The sequence below is a fragment of the Lagopus muta genome, chromosome 2, assembly GCF_023343835.1.
Source record: "Lagopus muta isolate bLagMut1 chromosome 2, bLagMut1 primary, whole genome shotgun sequence".
Taxonomy (NCBI): Eukaryota; Metazoa; Chordata; class Aves; order Galliformes; family Phasianidae; genus Lagopus; species Lagopus muta.
The window spans coordinates 17367822-17387166 of NC_064434.1; the positions used below are offsets into that span (position 1 = coordinate 17367822).

The window sequence follows — 19345 nt, forward strand, 5'->3', positions numbered from 1 at the left end:
TGAAGTACAGCTTATTTGCTCTTTTAATAAAGGAAGAAATTTAAATGCAAAACTTCTGGTAAGGCACATTAAGCTTTAAGGCTTGCATACAACAATCAGCTCACTCAGGCTATGCTTTTCCCACTTAGCTCTTCTCACTTAGACAGATGACACCTGCATGCTGTGTGTTAGAACCGAGCTCTGCCCTCATTTACACCAGGAACCCTCATTACATTCAGTGGAATTCATTGAATTTAACAGGATTGCCTGGTGTAATTAATGTTTTGAAGACAAATTTTGTCTTTAGAAAATGCATATACAGCATCTAGATACATAACTGCCTGAATATAGGAAATTCAAGCACTTCTACATATGTTACACCCAAACCATACAGCCACATCGACACAGTTTCTTGCATTTTACAAACAGTTAACAATTTGCATACACCCAGCAGTGGTAATATGCTTTTGCATTTAAATTTTAATTATTCTGCAAGTCTACCAGGATGTCACTTGTTTAATGGCCTGCTGAGCTTGGAGGTCACCTGGTCCAAATCTCCTCTACCATGCTTTTATCTGTGTAAAAGCCTCTACTAATAAGAACACAGCAAACATACCAAAATGAGCCCTATGTAGTAATACATATGTATTAGAATTTAGAGAAACTTGGGGATTATGTTTTCAGGGTGTTGGTTTTGTTTTTTTTTTTAATTTGACTCTGACTGGGATCATAAATTTTTATTCTTTGCGATCTGAACGCAGACTGTTATTTGCGCACACAGTGAGCTTAAGGCACTACTGAATGCAGTTTCAAAGGAAGTGTTTTTATCCCTTGGTTGTAAAGCAGCAAAGTGACTTCTGCCTGCTGGGTGGTAGTGACTGAGGCTACTTTCACTTACAACTGGAAAAGGCTAATCGAGTTTACCAAAGTGTCATAGGAGTTGCAGAGGTGAGAAGATCACAAAACAAAGTAGTAAGATACCTGACCTTAAGCAGAATGCATAGGGATCTCTATGTTATTAAATTAAATGCCATTATAAAACTGTTTAACTGGACTTGTTCAGTTTGAGTCTCTGGATACAATGAAGGCTGTTACATACTGGGATTTCTTCCTATCTCTAAGAAATCCCCCCAGATGAAAAACTGACCTATGCAGGAGATAACAGAACAGTAAAATTACTTACAATGAACAATCTGTTGCCAGACAGGCATCTCCAGAGGTCCCTTCCAACAACAACCACTTTGTGATTGTGTACAGTGGTTATCTAACAACCTCACTGGAGAGCAATAGGCACACAGAGGTACAGTAGTCAATATTTGGATTGAGGGAAATGACACATGCTATTAAAGCAACTGAATAAATGTGCTTTCAAAATTGCCTTTTCCATAATATACACTGTCAGTAACTTTTAGCTGATGAAATTAGCTTAGATCATTTACTCATTCATTGCTGAAAAACAGTCATCAAAACAAATAAGGTCAAATGCATTTTTTTTTTCATATAAAAATAAGAGTCTGAGTAATTGAGTGTATGTATATATGCACTGTAACAAGGAATAACTAAGTAGGGATGAAGCTAGCTGTAGGTCAGCACAAAATCTTCACAATGACATGATTATTAAGAGACAATAATGCCATTGCGTATTTATAACTGAATATATTTTATTTCACATTTACACAGTAGCAAGAGTATATACAACTTTTAAAATCAGCCCTGCAGGGAAATACTTAGTTGGAAATGATCTAACCTAACTTGAGACACTGGGTATTAAAGCTGTCACCCTCTTTAACAGCCACAGCCTCTAATAGAGCCTGCTTCTTCTGCATACTGCGAGATGACTCCAACTCGTACATGGTTGTTAAGTTGAAGAGAACGCTCTCGTGTAGGTAATGTTTAGGGTCCTGCTGAACCATTCCTTCCAACTGGCGAAGGGAATCCTTCAGTTTTCCCAGATAAAGAAGACAAACAGCAGCATTGTTATTAGCCTAAAGAAAAACAAATTGTAAATAAGTATCTGTATATCTACATATATAGATATATATGTTTGTATGTATTCCTAAATGATGAATGAGAAGGGAAAAAAGAAGTCTAGAGTAACAACAAATTTACCATCTGCTAAGAACTATTTTCTGTGCGTGCTCAAGCAACGTGAATACATTGTCACTCATGCAATTGTACCCTTTTCGTCTTTTCACAAGGTTTATCCTGTGCCAGTAGGACATGCTGACTTCTGTGAGCTCACACTCCAAAATATAACAGCCTAAAATATAACTACGTAGGTTGCTCTGAAAGTAATGCCCCCCTTTTTTTTTTCCATGGAAACTACAACAGGTTAAAAAAAAAAAAAAAGCACAATAATGCTCTTCTACAGAGTGAATTCTCAGCTACAAAATCCTTTTTCAACAGTCACCACCATTAGCTGTACCTTTTCCCCAGAGATGAACGAGAACCTGCATGCTGCATTCATAAACATGTGCACCAGGGGAGGTGACCCACTGCTGAAATGCAGCACCCTCTGCATCACTGTGCTCACATCCACCGTTTGGTCTCCGTAAATGTTCAGCAAGTGCTAATGACTGTCAATGGGTGAAATTTTTTCTACATGGAGGAATTCAAAGCCACACCTTTGCTTCATTCTCACTTCCACATCAGACTGTGACATTCTGTGCCTACATATTAAATAGGAGGTATTTCTTTTGGAGCGGCCTTTGTAATACAGGACATTAGATAGTTAATTTGTTGAATCAGTTGTATCAGATTTCAGAAACTACACAGGCCCCTGCATACTGCCATTTTCATAGCTTTTTTAACATTTTCACTGTATCTTTCAACACGTTTTCTCTCTGGCTTATGTATAGAAGTTCCACACAAGCAACAGGAAGAAATGATCCCATCACAAAGATACCTACAACCGACTTCTGGTAAGTTCAGCAAACAAGGCAATCTAATATATCTTAAATGATAATATCAGCTTCCATAGTTTCTTTTCCTAACATCAGGTTTTATGAGTTACCAAAAGATTCCACCACACAGTCACATAATTTGTTTAGCAGCAGAAACGTTCATACTTCACAGCTGTAGATAAGGGAATAATACACCCTTTCAAATATTCTTTTTCACTCTCCTCAGGAACACTTACTAGTAGATTTCTCACAGTTTATCATACGTACTGTTTTACACCTGCAAAATGAAACAATTCATGAGCTGCTTAAACTCAGTCCTCTCGGTCCTTTTGTGGCCTTGGATGTAGCTGTAGGGGTAAGCTGTATGAGTTCTTATCATAGAATCATAGAAGCACCAAGGTTGGAAAAGACCTAAAAGATCACCCAGTCCAACCGTTCACCTATTCCCAATAGCTCCCACTAAACCATGTCCCTCAACACAACATCCAGCCTTTCCTTGAACACCCCCAGGCTCGGTGACTCCACCACCTCCCTTGGCAGTCCATTCCAGTGCCTGACCACCCCTTCTGAAAAGTAATACTTCCTCATGTCCAGCCTGAATCTCCCCTGCCGTAGCTTGAAGCCATTCCCTCTGGTCCTATCACTAATGACACGAGAGAAGAGGCCAACCCCCAGCTCACTACAACCTCCCTTCAGGAAGTTATAGAGAGCAATGAGGTCTCCCCTGAGCCTCCTCTTCTCCAGGCTGAACATTCCCAGCTCCTTCAGCCTCTCCTCATATGGCCTGTGTTCCAGACGCCTCACCAGCTTTGTTGCCCTCCTTTGAACACGTTCCAGGGCCTCAATATCTTTCTTGCAGTGAGGGGCTTAGGAACTTAGGTTCTTAGGAACCACTCACAAGAAGTTGCCACATGTAAATAAAAAATGTAAATAACCTGCTCTTCTTTAATCTCCTTTTGTGATGGAACCCGAGGCTGTGATGTGCAAAATGTTAAAAACGTCAGGTTTAAAATGACAATATCCCTTCAATGCTATATGAAATCAAGTTAATCTTACGTACACTGGCAGCTGCCATTTCTTTTTCCAACGTGCAGGTCTATGCTAAAAACAGTGAGTGCAAAAAAAGAAAAAAATAAAACCAGCATTTTTTGCAAAGATCCCATAAAACATCATGTTTTGGAATGCCTATATGCATGACTAAGTATAAACCAGTTCTTTATTTCCCATCCTTGTCTGCACCTTATCCTTTTGTACACTAAAAACTCTGGCACAAAGGCTACACTTAATTTTTCTGTCAAGCTCTGAACACTCTTAATAAGTACTCTGGTACTTATTAAATACATGTATGAAGGTATTACACCAGTAATAAAGGTGTTCATAATAAATGTAGCAATTTGGAGATTTACCACAGCATTTGATGAGTCGATCCTTAAAATTTCTGTGAAAAATCGATGAGCTTCTGCAAAATTATTCTGACCGAGGTGGAGAAATGCTCTAGAAAGTAAGTGACACATGAATGAGTTCTCCTGAAAAACCCAAGGTGATAATATATTTTAAAAAGAATGGACATCATTTTTTATTTTTCCTATTATAGATGTGAGAGTTTCTGACATTTGTTCTTCACGGTGTAATCTTAAACCGGCAAGGAGACACTGATTTACAGACAAATGGAATGACAACTCGGATCATTTGCTTATTATATATTCTGCCTACCAAAGCAAGAGTCTTCACAGTGTTTTCATTAATTCCAACAAAGATACTTTCTTCCTGGAATTATTCCTCTTTATGAAATTAGCTACGCGATATCATTTTCAGGGCACTTTTGAATTATATTTTCTAAATATATTAGGCCAACATGCTAAGTGTTCCAAATGGAGCCGCCCATTGTACAGCTCAATTACTGCTTTGTCTTCCATCACTCCTTGAAACTAACAAGCAATAGCTTTACTAGCAGATCTGATTTTAGAATAAGCTTTCTCCTTTCCTAAGTGTTGTTACTGAACCATGCGATACAGACCTTGTGGGTCTATATTCCATTAATTCTGAGTTAAGACACATGTAGTTACATAAAAAAGAGAACAGAATTGTCTCAAAGGTAGCTTAATACTCATAATGTATACTTTGCAAAACTGTATTTTCAAGCTTCGTTTAGCCATTAAGTTATCTACCTGTTCATTAAAACCATAATTTGGCTCTGTAGTCCATCCAATTTGTGAGTCACTTTCTCAACATCCTGAAAATACTTTTCTGCAGTTTTTATGTCTCCAATCTGAAGAATAAAGAGAAGAGATTAGAAGAGATCCAAACTGATGACTTGTCTTACAAAGGATAGGAACATGAAATCCTGTCAAAGGCCATTATCTGATTGTTTGGTACCACGCTGACTGGTTAACGTTTGTTATCAAACAAGATGTTTGAAGAACCAAAACAAAGATCATGAGAAAGAACATCCAAACCAAATACAGTTTTACCAAGGCAATGATTTTCAGCAGTATTTGAGGAGCATTCCTGTACCATAGAGCAGTGGTGCCCCACCTCCTCATTTTTGTAAAATTAGCTGACATTGAGCAGAGGTCAGAATTGCTTCCATTGAGACTTGATGTTAGGCCATGGGAAATGATGGCAGATGCTCACTGCTCACAACCAGAAGCTGTTAATAAGCATTAAAATTTTAATGCAGTAGCTTGGTAGCTGGCACAGGACCTGTGCTCAGTCAACACACCACTTTTGGGTTGTGACCACTTTAGTGTATCAGACCAAAACATGTCAGAAAACAGACCCAGTGCAGTGGGTCACTGAGGGGAGGCAGTCTGTCTGCAGACTGAAAAATACTGGCTAGTGGTTAATGCAGGCTGAAGGAAAGAAGGATCTGCAAGTTGGCATTCCAGAACTCTTAAATACTCTTAGTATTAGAAATCACACTCTGCCCTGCTGCACTCTTATGCCACCTTTTGTTCTGTTCACAGTGGTCAGGGAGAACAGCACAACTCTTTTAACAGGAGCCTGCAACCACTGTGTGCTTAAGTGTACAGTCTGTCTGGAAACCAGGATTATTTTTCTGAAGTACTCCTAGGATTTATTTGCTGCTTTTAACTCTGTATTTGTGGCAACATTGTAGAGGGTAAGGTCAGACAGCTTTCCACTTTTGAAATTCTTTAATGCCCTTACTTAAATGGCAATTTTGGATAGGTGAGCCAGCAAGCAGTCTATTAAAAACATACAATAAATACTGGAGACTAAAATGCACTCACTGTTTCTTCATTACATGTCAATTCCTGCTTAACAGGTCAGGTAACTCTTGACAGAATTATGGTGCTTCTTACAACTTCTGTGTGGTAGCCTCTGTCTTCTCCTGAATTCTCCACTTCTCTTAACCCCTTTTCCCACTTATATGAAGGCATCTGCTCATGGCTGGCAGTATATCAGATCAAGGCCTCTTAACATCAGTTTTAAGTGTGGAATGTTGCTTTTTGATTAAATCATTAGCATAATTTTGTACACCATCTTTTTTGTTCGCCAATGTATGCACGTGTAATTTTAAAACTACAGGTGCTTTGTATTTCCTAGCATTACCTAATGCCACATAGCGATCTTTTCTGTTTTTGTCCACTGCCTCTACAATATGATAGTTTTAGCTACAGTTTTAAATGCAACAATTATTCACTACATAGCTGTCAACAGCAATATTACCTAGCAGATTTAGAACGAAGTGCATACCTGAAGGAAAATCCTTCCAATTCCACTCAACATCTGAGGCTCTTGCTGTGGGTAATATTTGATGACAGTGTGATAAGCATCGACAGCAAGCACGTAGTCCTAAGGGGTGAAAAGCACACAATCAAATATTTAAGCTCAGCATTCTTTAGTCTTTATGTAGCCTTCTTTTCAAAGATACTGGTAAACAGGAGCAAAATAACAGCAACTTGTGAACGGGACAAAATTCCTGCCTATCACTGCAGGCTGGCTGGATTGTTTTTTTTTTTGTTTTTTTTTTTTGAACTGGATCATATTCTGTAGTTAAATGCCAGGATGAACATTTACTCTCTAGCTTTACTCTCTAGCTTAGATTATTTAGGATGAAAGTCAAAAGCTTTGTGTGGAAAGTATACTTGTGAAGTACATGTAAGTATCTCAGGGCTCAGATATAAGTATAATTTTATAGTTTAATAAACTCTACTGAGAAGCTTTGGGAACTTGTGCACATGCTTTTGCCTTGTGAAAAACACACCATAATGTGACAGAAGCTGCAATTTCCTCCATGTTTTCAGGTGATCTCAGGCAAGCAAGACATTTCCCATCCTTCCACCCAAGCCCTTGTTGCCTTCTCCCCAACCATGTAAAAAAACGAGCACTTAAGCCAAACAGAAATTATTCTGGGTTAAGACAGAATGAGAGGTGGGCTGGTTTTTCTCTCGCACAGACACGCACGAATGTAGGCAGGCTGGCACGCAGTGGCTCTGAGACCTGCTGCAGGTCACTGCTCCTGTACCCTCTGCATCGTCACCAGTGGCGGGGGTTAGATACAGTTGTGTTTCCATTGCTCACACGAAAGAAATGCACATGTTATCAGTTATTGTGTTCCAGCTTATTCATGGTAAAATTCCATGAACTATCTACTGGGCAGTAAATTAGAGCCTGTCTATATGGCCTCTAGCAGATATGCACGAGAAATTTGGCATGTGCTCTAAGGGAAAACGGGAAGACATGCAGCAGGCACATTCCCAGGGTAAGGGCTGCACCAGCCTCAGCTCTAGTTCCTTTCATCAATTCAGACCAGAGGCACAGAGCCTGTATTTGCTTATAAAAACCAGGCAAGAGCAGAAACAGAAGACAGTGCTGTACTAACCTGGTGCTTACTAACAGTTCTGCCCTTCAACTTCATACACGAATTTTCTGGTGGGCATTCAGAAGTTTTGAAAGAATAATCTTTCAAAACTGCACAGACATCTTGGCATACTCTGTACCATACGGTTTTTTGGTCAAATTACAGTGCTCATTAAACTTCTCCCTAATGTGATCACAGCTACCGCTTGAGGTACTTATTCTTCACCTCCTCCTCAGTCTGAGCAGGCCATATGCCCCAGGTACAATGGATTTTTTTCCTAAGATCGTACTTTAACTGACCGAGCCCCATTTGACCCATACACTGGGTCATCATTTGGAACATAATGACTTCTTTCACACACACACACACACACACACAAAAAAGAGTTTTTGGAGTCTCCTCTGCATATGAGACAAATTGCTCAGCCCACGACAGCAGGGATGGACTTCACCCTGGAGGCACTTTGTAGGACCTCTATTTTGCAGGTAACTGTGAACAGAACACACTGCGTGTATTAAACTATTAAACTTGAACATACAACAATTAACAGTTAGAGTTTATTCCAATTCTAGTGTGCAAAACCATGCTTATTCATTGAATCACAGAATGGTTTGGGTTGGAAGGGACCTTTAAGATCACCTAGTTCCAACCCTCCCTGCTATAGGCAGCAATACCTCCCACCAGACCAGGCTACTCACAGCCCCATCCAGCCTGGCCTTGGATGCTTCTTGGGAGAGGGCACTCACAACCTTCTCATTAGCAATGATAAAAGTTCAGAGCAAAGGAAACAGGCCACATATGTAAAAATATATGTTTAAATTCTGATTCATTCAGCATTCACAACTCAAGCACTCAAGCATGATGGAATTTATACTACCATATTTCTCGTAAGTTTATAACTTAAGAAAAGCTCATTTTTTCTCCACATCAGCTTTCACTACAGGACTTTCTTGACTGTAGAGTGCCCCTGTATTGGGTTCTGCATAACATTCTGATTTTCCAAACTGATTCCTTAGAGCATCCCCAGCCATTCTTGCATTAGCTATTAATCCCCACAGGAGTGGGATTTATACAAACTGAAAGATTATCTGTGACTCTGAATTCTACCTCTTTGAGAAAAAAAGGTGCTTAATGAAGAAATAATTTTATTATAGCAAATTCTAGACTTTGGCTCTCCCATCCCGCAGTCTAAACCCATCCCTTGCCCAGTGCATGCTTTATGTCAGTCCCCACAACAGTGATGTGCAGCACAGCTGTGAGGCGTAGGGGTGTTGTCATTACATCCCCCAAACTGATGTAGAAACAACTCCCTGGCGACTGCACAGTTAAGCTGACAGAGAGGTGCTGCAGCCAGCTCAGTCTGACCAGCCTAAAGGAAGCCTTGGCTGCAGCAGCTGCCTCAGGGGGCCCTGCCTGCCCAGCTCAAAGCCAGACCCACAGCGCAGGTGGGCACCAGCCCAGGCAGGAACAAGCAGGCAAACAACATCCTAGAGGCCCCTGCCTCAGGGGCTGCATGGCCTTGGCCTAGTCGGCCAAACAAACCGCCTTCCCCTTTTTCATTCCCTATCAAACATTGTCTTATTTGCATTCTGTATGTATTTTAACTAGATAAGATTCACACCTCCTAAAAACTGAGAGTAGAAGTGAGGCATTAAGAGTCTACGCCCTGCATTTATGGATCAGGAAACAAATCACATCCTGTTTCTATATGATGGCACAGCACATAGCACCTGTGCTTATTTACCCCCCTGCCCTGCAGCACCTGTCAAAGAACAGGACCTATTTTTTCCAGAAGATGACAAGAGGTTAAGCCATGTGTGCTTAAAGCCACTCCTGAGCACAGGCAAGGCTGGCCTAGCACGAAACAGCAACAACGCACAGTCACAGCATCCAGACTCACTCCCAACTACAATCTCATTTTGTAGCTGCTTCAGTACACGCATGCAAAACTTACCTCCTACAGTAAGTTCTATATGCTTGTACTTCCCCATACTCCCACTACTGTGGAGGCAGCAGAAGGATCTAGAGAGTACCCCATATACTGCCAGAACTATCCTACTTGTGGTATGTTGTAAAAACACCCCATCTGACAATCCCTTCTGAAGGAGCATTTGTAAAGCAGATGAGATGTTGTGCTATGTACTAGAGGCCAGGTTTTAATCCCCAGCTTTGCTAATAAGACATGGTACAAGAACAGCTACCCGTGAGAATGATAAATGAGAGGCCCTCCCAGGAAATGGAGCCTTGCTTAATACATGTTTCAGTATTCAGTAGTAGTATTCAGTACCAGCACTAAAAAACCCAGCAATGCAGTTTGTGATCTTAAAACATAAAGGTGGAGTTGATTATCACTGTCCTGTCCTTTACCCTCTACAAACAGCGACCTTTCAGATTTTCCACACCTTTCATAGGAAATCTCAAAAGAAGAAAAGTTACGCAGTTCAGGATATGAATGAGAGTGGGCCTGTTGCTTTATAACTCAATAAACTCATCCAGAGAAAGTTCCATCAAGGCGCTGGATCCACTGACACAAAAACGGCACGCGGGGCTGGTTTTCCTCTGATGCACTGTAGTGTAACTCCATTTCCTTCAATGGTCGCCACATCTTACATTTTTGTGTTTTTCCAACCTCACTTCAAGCGCTTAAATTATTAATTGTAAGATAATTTAAGAATAAGCATAAATGATCATGATGTGCAGTACGCTGGAATTAGGTTCAGAAATCATAGACTAAAATCAGCTTTAGTTATACAAACTCTGCAGTTTGTAAAGTGTATTTTGGGAAAAGAGGGCAGGGATAACTTATCCTTCCTCTCTACCTGGTGCACCTGGGGAAGAGTTATGAAAGCAGAGACTCACAGCGTTATGAACCCAGAGTCATACTGCAGCAATCAGGCAAAAAACACAATTCCTGCAGTCCTCTTACTTTATATCATAAAGAGAACAAAGTCGTCATGCATCAGTCCTTTGCATCATCACTACAAGGTGCTATAGCCTCCTTTGTACAGTTTTAATTGTATTTAGACCCAAATTAAAAATGATTCCAAGGCTTTTTACAAAAGCTAAGACAACACTGACAAAAAATCCTACAAAATGCAAAACATGCCTTTAATTAGAGTGCATTTATAATATATATGGAAAGTACTTAAGTATTTATTCCTCTGAGAGGTAGAAGTCTGATAAGATAATGTCAAAAGCAATTTTAGCTCAGATGAAAAGAACTTTAAAAAGTTCTTAAAACACTTCCATGGTGATTTACTAAAATGACAGACATTTTGCAATTACATTGTTGAAATGAAGCAATGCACATCATCAGCTGCATTTTAAATGAATGTTCTCTCACGTTGCTATATTCAGGGAACAGTTCCATAGCGACTTAAGCCCACAGTTCTTGTAAATGAAAGTCTACAGTGATGCACGTTAACTTGTCTCTCCTTGCCTTCCTGCTGTATTTCCACCTCTTAATTTTCCCCCGTACATGAGCATGTAAAAGCTGATTTAGTTGCTGTGACTGACATCCACCATTTCTGTAACTTGTCACTTAGTTAAGTCACCACACTAAGTTGTGTACAGAAGGATGCTAGAATATGTCTAAGAAATGTTCAAAGGAAAGGGAGTGAACAGAAAATCGACATATAGTCTTGCATGCAGTGAGACTGCCTTAAACTGCTACTGAAACAGCAGTGTCTTTCACACAGGTAGAGGGCTAAGCAGGTAGAATTCAGTGCCTAGAGATATGGCCCCAGGGCAAAGGAGGCTTGTGATTAGAAAGGAAACTTGTAATTTGTTGGTTTGTGGGCAAGCCTGGTTAAATTGGATTTGCACCTCATACACAACTTTCAAAACAACGTACCATCTCAACAATTAAATGAGATGTTTATCTATGAAGCTAAAGAGGGCAAATAACATATTTTAATGGGTAAAAATTACTGTGCTACATAAACAGAATTCCTTGACTCAGATAAGTAACACAAAAGACAGAAGACATGAAATAAACCTAATTGGCTTTGAGGAGAAGTGGGACAGATTTAAAGAGCCATAGGTCCAACATCTGATCTTATATTTGTTTGCTCTGTTTAATTTTGAAGTCAGTTCTGACAAGACTGTTCCCTACTTAATACTACTGAAGTTTGCTGGACAAAGAAAAAAGGTCAATAAAAATAATCAGATTCTTTCTATACCGCTGTTCTAATTGTTTTACCTTTAAAAAATGATTCTTATTAATCTAATAGCACAAGCTACCCAACAGTACTTGGAGATAAACTATGACCACACTGCAGTTTCACAAACGTTCACTAGATGGCAATAGATGGCACTGACTTGGAGAACGAATACCATTTTTTTCAAATTATTACATACGCTTGAATAAAAGGCTCAGTTTTTAAAGTGTCTTACACAACTGCAAAAATAAATGGTGAGGTGGAATGCCCTTCAATTAATATAATTGTTCATGGGAGAATTAAAAGAATTGTGTTAAAAGATTATTTGAAGAAACTGTTTTAAAGCGAACACTGAACACTCCGGAAGGTGGAGAAGATGATTGCAGTATTGCTGGTTGTTAGAATGGTCTTAAAATTAGTAAGTTCATAATTAGGCAATACAATTATTTCACTGAAGATCTGTCACACAGGCAGAATAAATTAAGTTGATGACCTGCTGTGATTTTAAATGCAACATGGCTGTGTACAAAGATCTGTAAGACTCTCTACCTGCCCATACACGGATACGTCTAAAAACTGTGATACTCACAATTGCTCCACAGCCAACGCTGAGATGCAAATTTCAGAGGGGAGTACTTACACCTAAACATGCAGTTGTAGGTAATCTGGAGGTTACAGCTGAAATGTCATTTTCTAAATTGACATCTGTGAGGCCCTAAATAAAACCGACCTCGGGAAGTATCTGAGCTGCAGTATTTCTGAAATACCATTTCCAAAAAGGTGATAACTGGTATTCACAGATGTATTTATATTGCTAGCAGAAAACAGCACTAAAAGGATCAAATCAGAAGGAAGATGAGAACAGTGCATGCACTTGGATTGGTGTGTACATGAGAAGAATAGCAGTGAAAACGTTAGAAAGAAATTACAGCCAAAAGTAAAGTGAAATTGAAACAACTTACTACCAACATTTTCTTATTTCTGCACTCTGCTTTGTTTGAGATGGCAACTTGTGCTTTTCTCCACTTGCCTAGTGAAAAAGCATGTTCCTTAAGAACTGAACCTATGTCAAGTGCCTCCTTCAAAACAAATGCTTATTGATTTGTTAAAATACTTCAAGGTTTAATGGACAAATTGCATCTATTCAAGACAGAAATCATTTGATTACAATGTAACTACAAATAGAAATTTCCTTTTTTCTAATTCACATAAAAAGCGTATTGCAATTCATGTAAGGGAGTATTTGGCAACTGTATCTTACCTGAAAAATGTGTGCTTTCCAAGTTACTACATTCATATTATGAATGGAGCATCAAGGAAGCCTAGTTTGGAAAGCAGCTTAGTGAACGTCAGATTTGGCATGACCTTGGGCAATCAAACAACAGGAGGCAAGGAGTGCAAACTGTGGTCTGTGAAGATTATAGTGCTGACAGTACTGCTCTGAGTCTGTGCTGTTAATTAATTTGTGAAGCACAGTTAAGCTCTGCATAACAGCAGTTTGTTGCAAGCCTAGGATGGTGATAAACCTATTTCCCTGAGCATGAGGTGAATGGCAGAAATGGTTTTATTTCTTCTGCTTGCTGAACACGAGAAGCTTGTGCTCCACCAAATGCACCAGAAGGATCTTAAAGAGTAAGGGGGAGTCAAGAGAGAAACAAAACAAAGCACTGCTAGCCAGTTACTTTTTCTTTTATTCCCTTTTTTTTCCTTCCACCTATTAGTAAGAATTTAAACTTGAAAGAAGATATCTTACAGCTGAGATAGGAAAGATGTATTTAGATGTTCTGGATCTCATCATATACAATGTCTATAGTATTAATAATGCACACAAACACAGCAATGTTATTAGTGCACACTTTGAAAAAGAGCACATAATTGCTTTTAATTACAGCATTTAGCTAAGTGTTTGAAAAATTCAATTTAAAAATGCAAATTTTCTACTGTTATTGCACACTCTCCAGGATGATTTTGGGAGAAATAAGTAGATATGTTCCCAAAGAGCATTACTGCAAATAGCTATCTATTAAATAAGGCATTATTAAGTCTAATTAATTCTTCACTATGCAAAGCCTCCAAGTACAGTCAGGTAGTCTTCCCTTATCTACACACCAGTAATTCTCCAGCACTTTCTGCAGCGTTCTATTCTGGAATATACGGTACCTCTGCAGCTGCTGCCACCCACGTACCTTCATCATTAGCAGACAGTTTGCCATGGAGTACATCACCCGGCCCAGACGTGACCTCCACAGCTGAACAGAGGCTGCAAAATAAGAGCAGCTTGTGAATTTGCACAAATAAATTAGAGGTTCTTCTCTGCAATCAATTATCGGTCCTATGAATTACGATTCTGAAAGATCCCCCTTGTTAACATCACTGGGTTTTAGCCTAGAATTTATAATTCTCAGCTATGCTGCATCATCAGACAGAAATGCTGCATCTCTCTGAGGGAATTACTCACACGGTGCTGGGGACCGTACATGATGGCACAATGCAGAGCAACAGACAGCCGCTCAGCCTTGAGCTCAAGCCAAGCATTAAGCACTGCAAGAAGCCACGTATTTTCTAATTCAAGAACAAAAGGTGCATAAAAAGATTAAATTGATAATGAGCATCAATTTAAAAACACATCATCTACAGGACTAAATGTGATAAACTCAAAAATCAAACAAAGCTAATGGCATTTTAGAGCCAAAGCTTGCAGGGTGAGAACTGTCTGGGTCTGGGACTATTTGTGCTTGCCTCTGGCTTAGAGCTATGCAGGAAGAAATCTGCCAAGCCTGTCTGCTTTCCCCACGCTCCTGGAGCTTGCAGGCATTAAAAGCTGCAGCAGCAGGTTCTTCTCTCTTGCTTTGCAGGCAGACTCCTGATGTTTTAAGAGAGCAGTTCATAAAGATCCCTATTTTTCTTGATCTATTTCACTAGATCAATGCTAGAAATATTCCTCTAATCCTCCAAATAAACATCAGGAGTAATCGTTCAGTGCATTTGAAAAATAAATGGGTCTCAGTCAATCAGCTGTCAAGGTCACTGTAATGATTTGAGGAGGGAAAGGGCGAAAGGGCATTTTCTATGAGAGTGGGATAACGGAGACCACTCGTCTGCATCCATACTGTAGCCTAGCCAGCTTGCACAGATAAATTTTTTTAACACACATAAGTGCCATTACAAATAAGAAGAGAATCTGGTGGCATGTCCACTCCTCTTTGCTTCCAATCCTAAAAACTCCTTTATGACTGGCAGGCAGAAGGGGGCTAAGGAAAACCTGTCAAGCAGTAAACAAAATTGAAAACCCAACACCAGTTCATTGTGCAATGCCTGAAAAATGCCTGAAAACTGCTCTGCAGGTCCTTTCAGGCACACTTACAGTCCAAACGTTTATTTTTGTTATTTATGGAGGGCTCTGTACTTCATACTGCCATCCATTTCAACAGGATTTCTGTGTGCTAACTTGTAAAACTGGCATCTTATATAATGCATTATCAGGCAGGCGATGCAATGCTCTATCTCTCCTTCTGTTGTAAAACTGCCAGATGAGGTGCTTTGTTTCAGACCAGAGGAGATGTATATGATGAACTGACTGGTGTGGCACCTTCCTACACCAGCAGTAAGGAAACTAGTCACTAAGCATAATCCCCATAAAGAAGTATGGCTGCCTTCAAACAAATTTCCTAAGTTTTGCTTCAGCTTGGCCTTGCATGGAAAAAAAGTAACAAAAAAAAAAACCCCAAAATGTTATCAGCCTCCTGTAGCTTCAAATGCAGTAAAGGAGCAGACAGGGAGCAGACAGGGAGCAGATATGGCTTTCATTGACAACAGCAGTCAGCAGTCCCCACAAACAGGACAGCTTCAGCAGCCTTGTCCCCTGGCCACCAGCTGCTGCCTTGCACCCCATCCCTCCTTTTGAGCTCTTCTCAGCTTTGAAGCAGCAGCACTGAGGAGCCAGAAACTCACATGCCTGCAGGACACAGGATTATGACACAGCTAAGAAAAAAGTCCCTGTGCCCTAAAAGGGGATCTGACTCTTGATTTTAAAGGCACAGAGGAAAAAATAAAAAGAAAAAAATGCGAGGATATAAGGGACAAAAGTGGACTAGAAAGGTAATAGGAAAATGAGGTAAGTACACAGAGGCAAGATTAGCAGGGAGAGAAAAATAGACTGATACTGCGCATTAACATTTAAATATCAGATTCTCTCTGCTTTTTCCTAACTATTTTTGAGAAGAGCAAAAGCCTTTGTGACATACACTGCTCACACGTGCAGTAACTTTCTTAGCGCATAACTAGATGGTGTTTTAGTGGAGTACAATGACACACTGAAAGGGCTTTATGTCCAGCCACACTTGAAGGCCAGAACTTGAAGACAGGACTGCACCACTCCACATAGACACAGTTTTAGGGATTTGTTCATAATAAATGATTACTCTGCTAACAGCTATATCTGGCCACTTCCCACCTCAGAGGCAAAGCTTAACTTCTCGTATTCTTCGTGTTATTTCCATGTTTCATGTTATCACAGAAAGAAGTTGGTAAGATTTCTTCAGACTGTTAGCAGAAGCTGAACGGTATGATATTTTTGATGTCCATATTGCTAAGCACCGTGAGCAGTTCATCTAATCCATTAACTATGCCTAAAATGTCATCTTGCCTTCAATTCTTAAGCACACACAAATTACCTCATTAGTATAAATTCCATTAAAAAAAGAAAAAAAGATGCTTGGACAACCAATTTATCCAGATGACCTTTATGCAGTAATGTATCCTCCACTATTGAAGTTAAACAGCTCAGATAGAAGGAATAGGAAAAAAAACCAAACACATTATTTCATAAAAAAATGATGAAAATAATATAAATGTAGACCTGAAACTGTAGATATAGATCTGAAAATAACGTAGATCTGAAATTCATTTTAATAAGTGACAGACTTGACTCACCAAGCACCACACAGTTGCACTGAGATTAGACACCTCTACAGCAACATCCCAGGCAAGCATAGCTAATGCATGATAGCAGGAAACATAGAGAAATTCCTAACTTTTAGATATGAGGATTGAGAGGAGCCAATGAGGCAACAATGAATATGAAACACTGATCTAACTGTGACAGTAATACACTTCTATAAGCATTACTAAAGAATGGCAGCCATCTTCTTTGTTTCTCCTAAGTGGGAAAAAAGAAACTGATTTAGTGCATCAGTCTGATCATGGGTAAAAGTGTGAAATTAATTCCAGCAAATAAAAGTAGAAGTGTATCATTTTAGATGCTGAGTACACCATGAGGTAACAAAAATACTGTTTTAACAACTCTGGGGCAGTCTTGTGAAAACTTTCGGCACGCTTAAGCAAGTGATAAAACCATACTGCCTGTGAAAAAATGTTTAAAGAATACATACCTTGTCTGTTCTCCTGTGTAATGTTAGTCATACTTCCATCTTCAGCTAAGCCTTGTTCCAAATTTTCTAATATCTGCAGTAAATTTTTTAAAGTAACTAACGTGAGTTTTAGCAGTGCTATGTATTAAATGCAAATTATCTACAAATGATAGTCGACGTGAAAACCAATTCAAGCAGAAATGTTTCACCTAGATGCAGTTCAAAATTACTGATTATTACCATAGCTAGATAAATTGCACAAGGAAAGCCATTGTATGGTAGAAGGATGTTAGAGTTCAGGTTTATGATACTCGCAGAACATTAAATGTCAGCACGCTCAAGGAACAAACACATTTTGTTAAACAAAACACAAAATATGTTTCACCAGAGTATGAATGTTAAAGACCAGAAAGAACATCAAGTTGATTTTTCTAACAAAGCCATCTTCTCTTAACTCTCCCACCCTAACTGTGGGCTATGGTCTCAGAAACAGCTTGTTCCTTTCGTCCTTAATGAAGTTTTCTAATTCTCTTCTCAAAATTTGAGTTTTATTGCTTCCCTTTATTTACTACAGATTTTAAATCATCCAAATTGTTGAGTGAATGAAACATTTGTTACATTACTGGGAGAAATAGAGTGTGCACTTAATGAAGACTGTGTCTTACACACTTAAAAAACCCATATATAAAGTTCCATTTGAAATGCAGGTCAACTTTCCATTTTGTAATTCCATTGCAGTTTCTCCAAATCTGTTCTCTCACTTCCCACAAACCACTCCATTTGTCCTTCTAGAGATTTATAACTTTGGTTGTACAACTCTGCTTGAGATTTCCTTCAAAAACCCATTAAAGCCATTGCTGTTTAATCAGCCACTGTGGATAGGCAATTAGTGAAATACAAGACATATCCTTGTCTGGGGCCCAGCACACTTTCAAAAACAGAGCTTCCATCAGGATAAGAAAAATTGTTGTTTTCCTCACCAGCAAAACACTCCAGTTATACTCAGTGGTTTGTAAACAAACACTTAAAAAAACCATAGGAAACACTCAAAAGCAAAAAGAGGCAGAATTAATCTGGCCTCAGACAGTGTGTTGGTACTTTCTGTAGTGAATGGAGAGCAATCTGGACCTGCAGGAAGTGAGTTGGATGCCATCTTAAGGTGGAAAGGAATTGCTCTGATAGCAACCTCCTTTCAGAGACCACAGTGAAAGCCTAGTTAGGTGCTACAAAATCAGATACAAATTTTGAGAGCCTACAAGCAAACAATTGCACAGACATCACTGTGCAGTTGATAGGTGGCAAATTATGAGATCATAATAGCATACCTCTAAGACTGAATCCCAGACAACACTTAAAATTGAAACACCAAGTGTGTAAAGAAGACAACCTTGTCTTCTACAGGCCACAAACATCCTACTGTCCATTTTCCCCCCAAAAACATCCTCTGCCTCTTCCCCTGGAAAACACCTAGTGATCGGGTCTCCTTCTCAACCAGACTCAGTGTTCTTACTCTTGAGATGGTCTTAATATAACACGGTGCCTCCAACAATGAAACGTATTTTCTTGTTTAAAAAGACAATAGGTTTGTTTGAGAAAGCCTTTATCTGAAAATGCCCCAACTAATATCATCAGAAAAGAAATAATTAGATATTAACATACAATTAGAATACCACATTAAACATTCAGTGATATTACCTGGGGATATCTGGCTGTCACCTCAAGCTCAACGTAATTAAAACAGAACTCGGGGCTGATTTGAGGCTAATTGGCTTATTCCCTAGGTCTTTCTCCTTTTGCCTTTCCTTACGTGTAGGAAATCATCTGCAGTCTTTCAGTGTTAGGGCATTTCCTCAATTTTCCATGAGTTGTTTAATAACAACATTAATGATTCTGGTAGTTTCTTACTGTAAGTTGTCCGGGTTAGATGACATGAAATCTTTAATTTTAACGGATAGCCTCATCCTGCTTTTCCACAGATGGAGAGCTGTTTACTCTAGCTGTATTATACAGTCTGTCTCCAAACATCCTTGTTTCAAATGTAAAGACATAGCTTTGAACAGTTCTACTATTAACTTTAAACAAGATGTATACATGACCTATGGTTTTATG

General features: G+C 39.3%; 1 protein-coding gene across 2 annotated transcripts in view; it reads right to left on the bottom strand.

The window, feature by feature from the left end:
• Positions 1–1492: 1492 nt before the first annotated feature.
• Positions 1493–19345, bottom strand: part of TRAPPC12 (trafficking protein particle complex subunit 12) — a 45889-nt gene continuing 28036 nt past the window's right edge. The window contains exons 7-12 of one of the 2 annotated variants that reach the window (XM_048935922.1): positions 17258–17330; positions 14054–14127; positions 6600–6698; positions 5051–5151; positions 4289–4376; positions 1493–1964 (exon numbers count right to left, since the gene is read on the bottom strand). In XM_048935922.1, coding sequence (XP_048791879.1) covers positions 1722–1964; positions 4289–4376; positions 5051–5151; positions 6600–6698; positions 14054–14127; positions 17258–17330 — 678 coding nt within the window. In that variant the 3' untranslated portion in view covers positions 1493–1721. The remainder of the gene's footprint in view (positions 1965–4288; positions 4377–5050; positions 5152–6599; positions 6699–14053; positions 14128–17257; positions 17331–19345) is intronic. The other variant, XM_048935923.1, reaches the window with a different exon arrangement.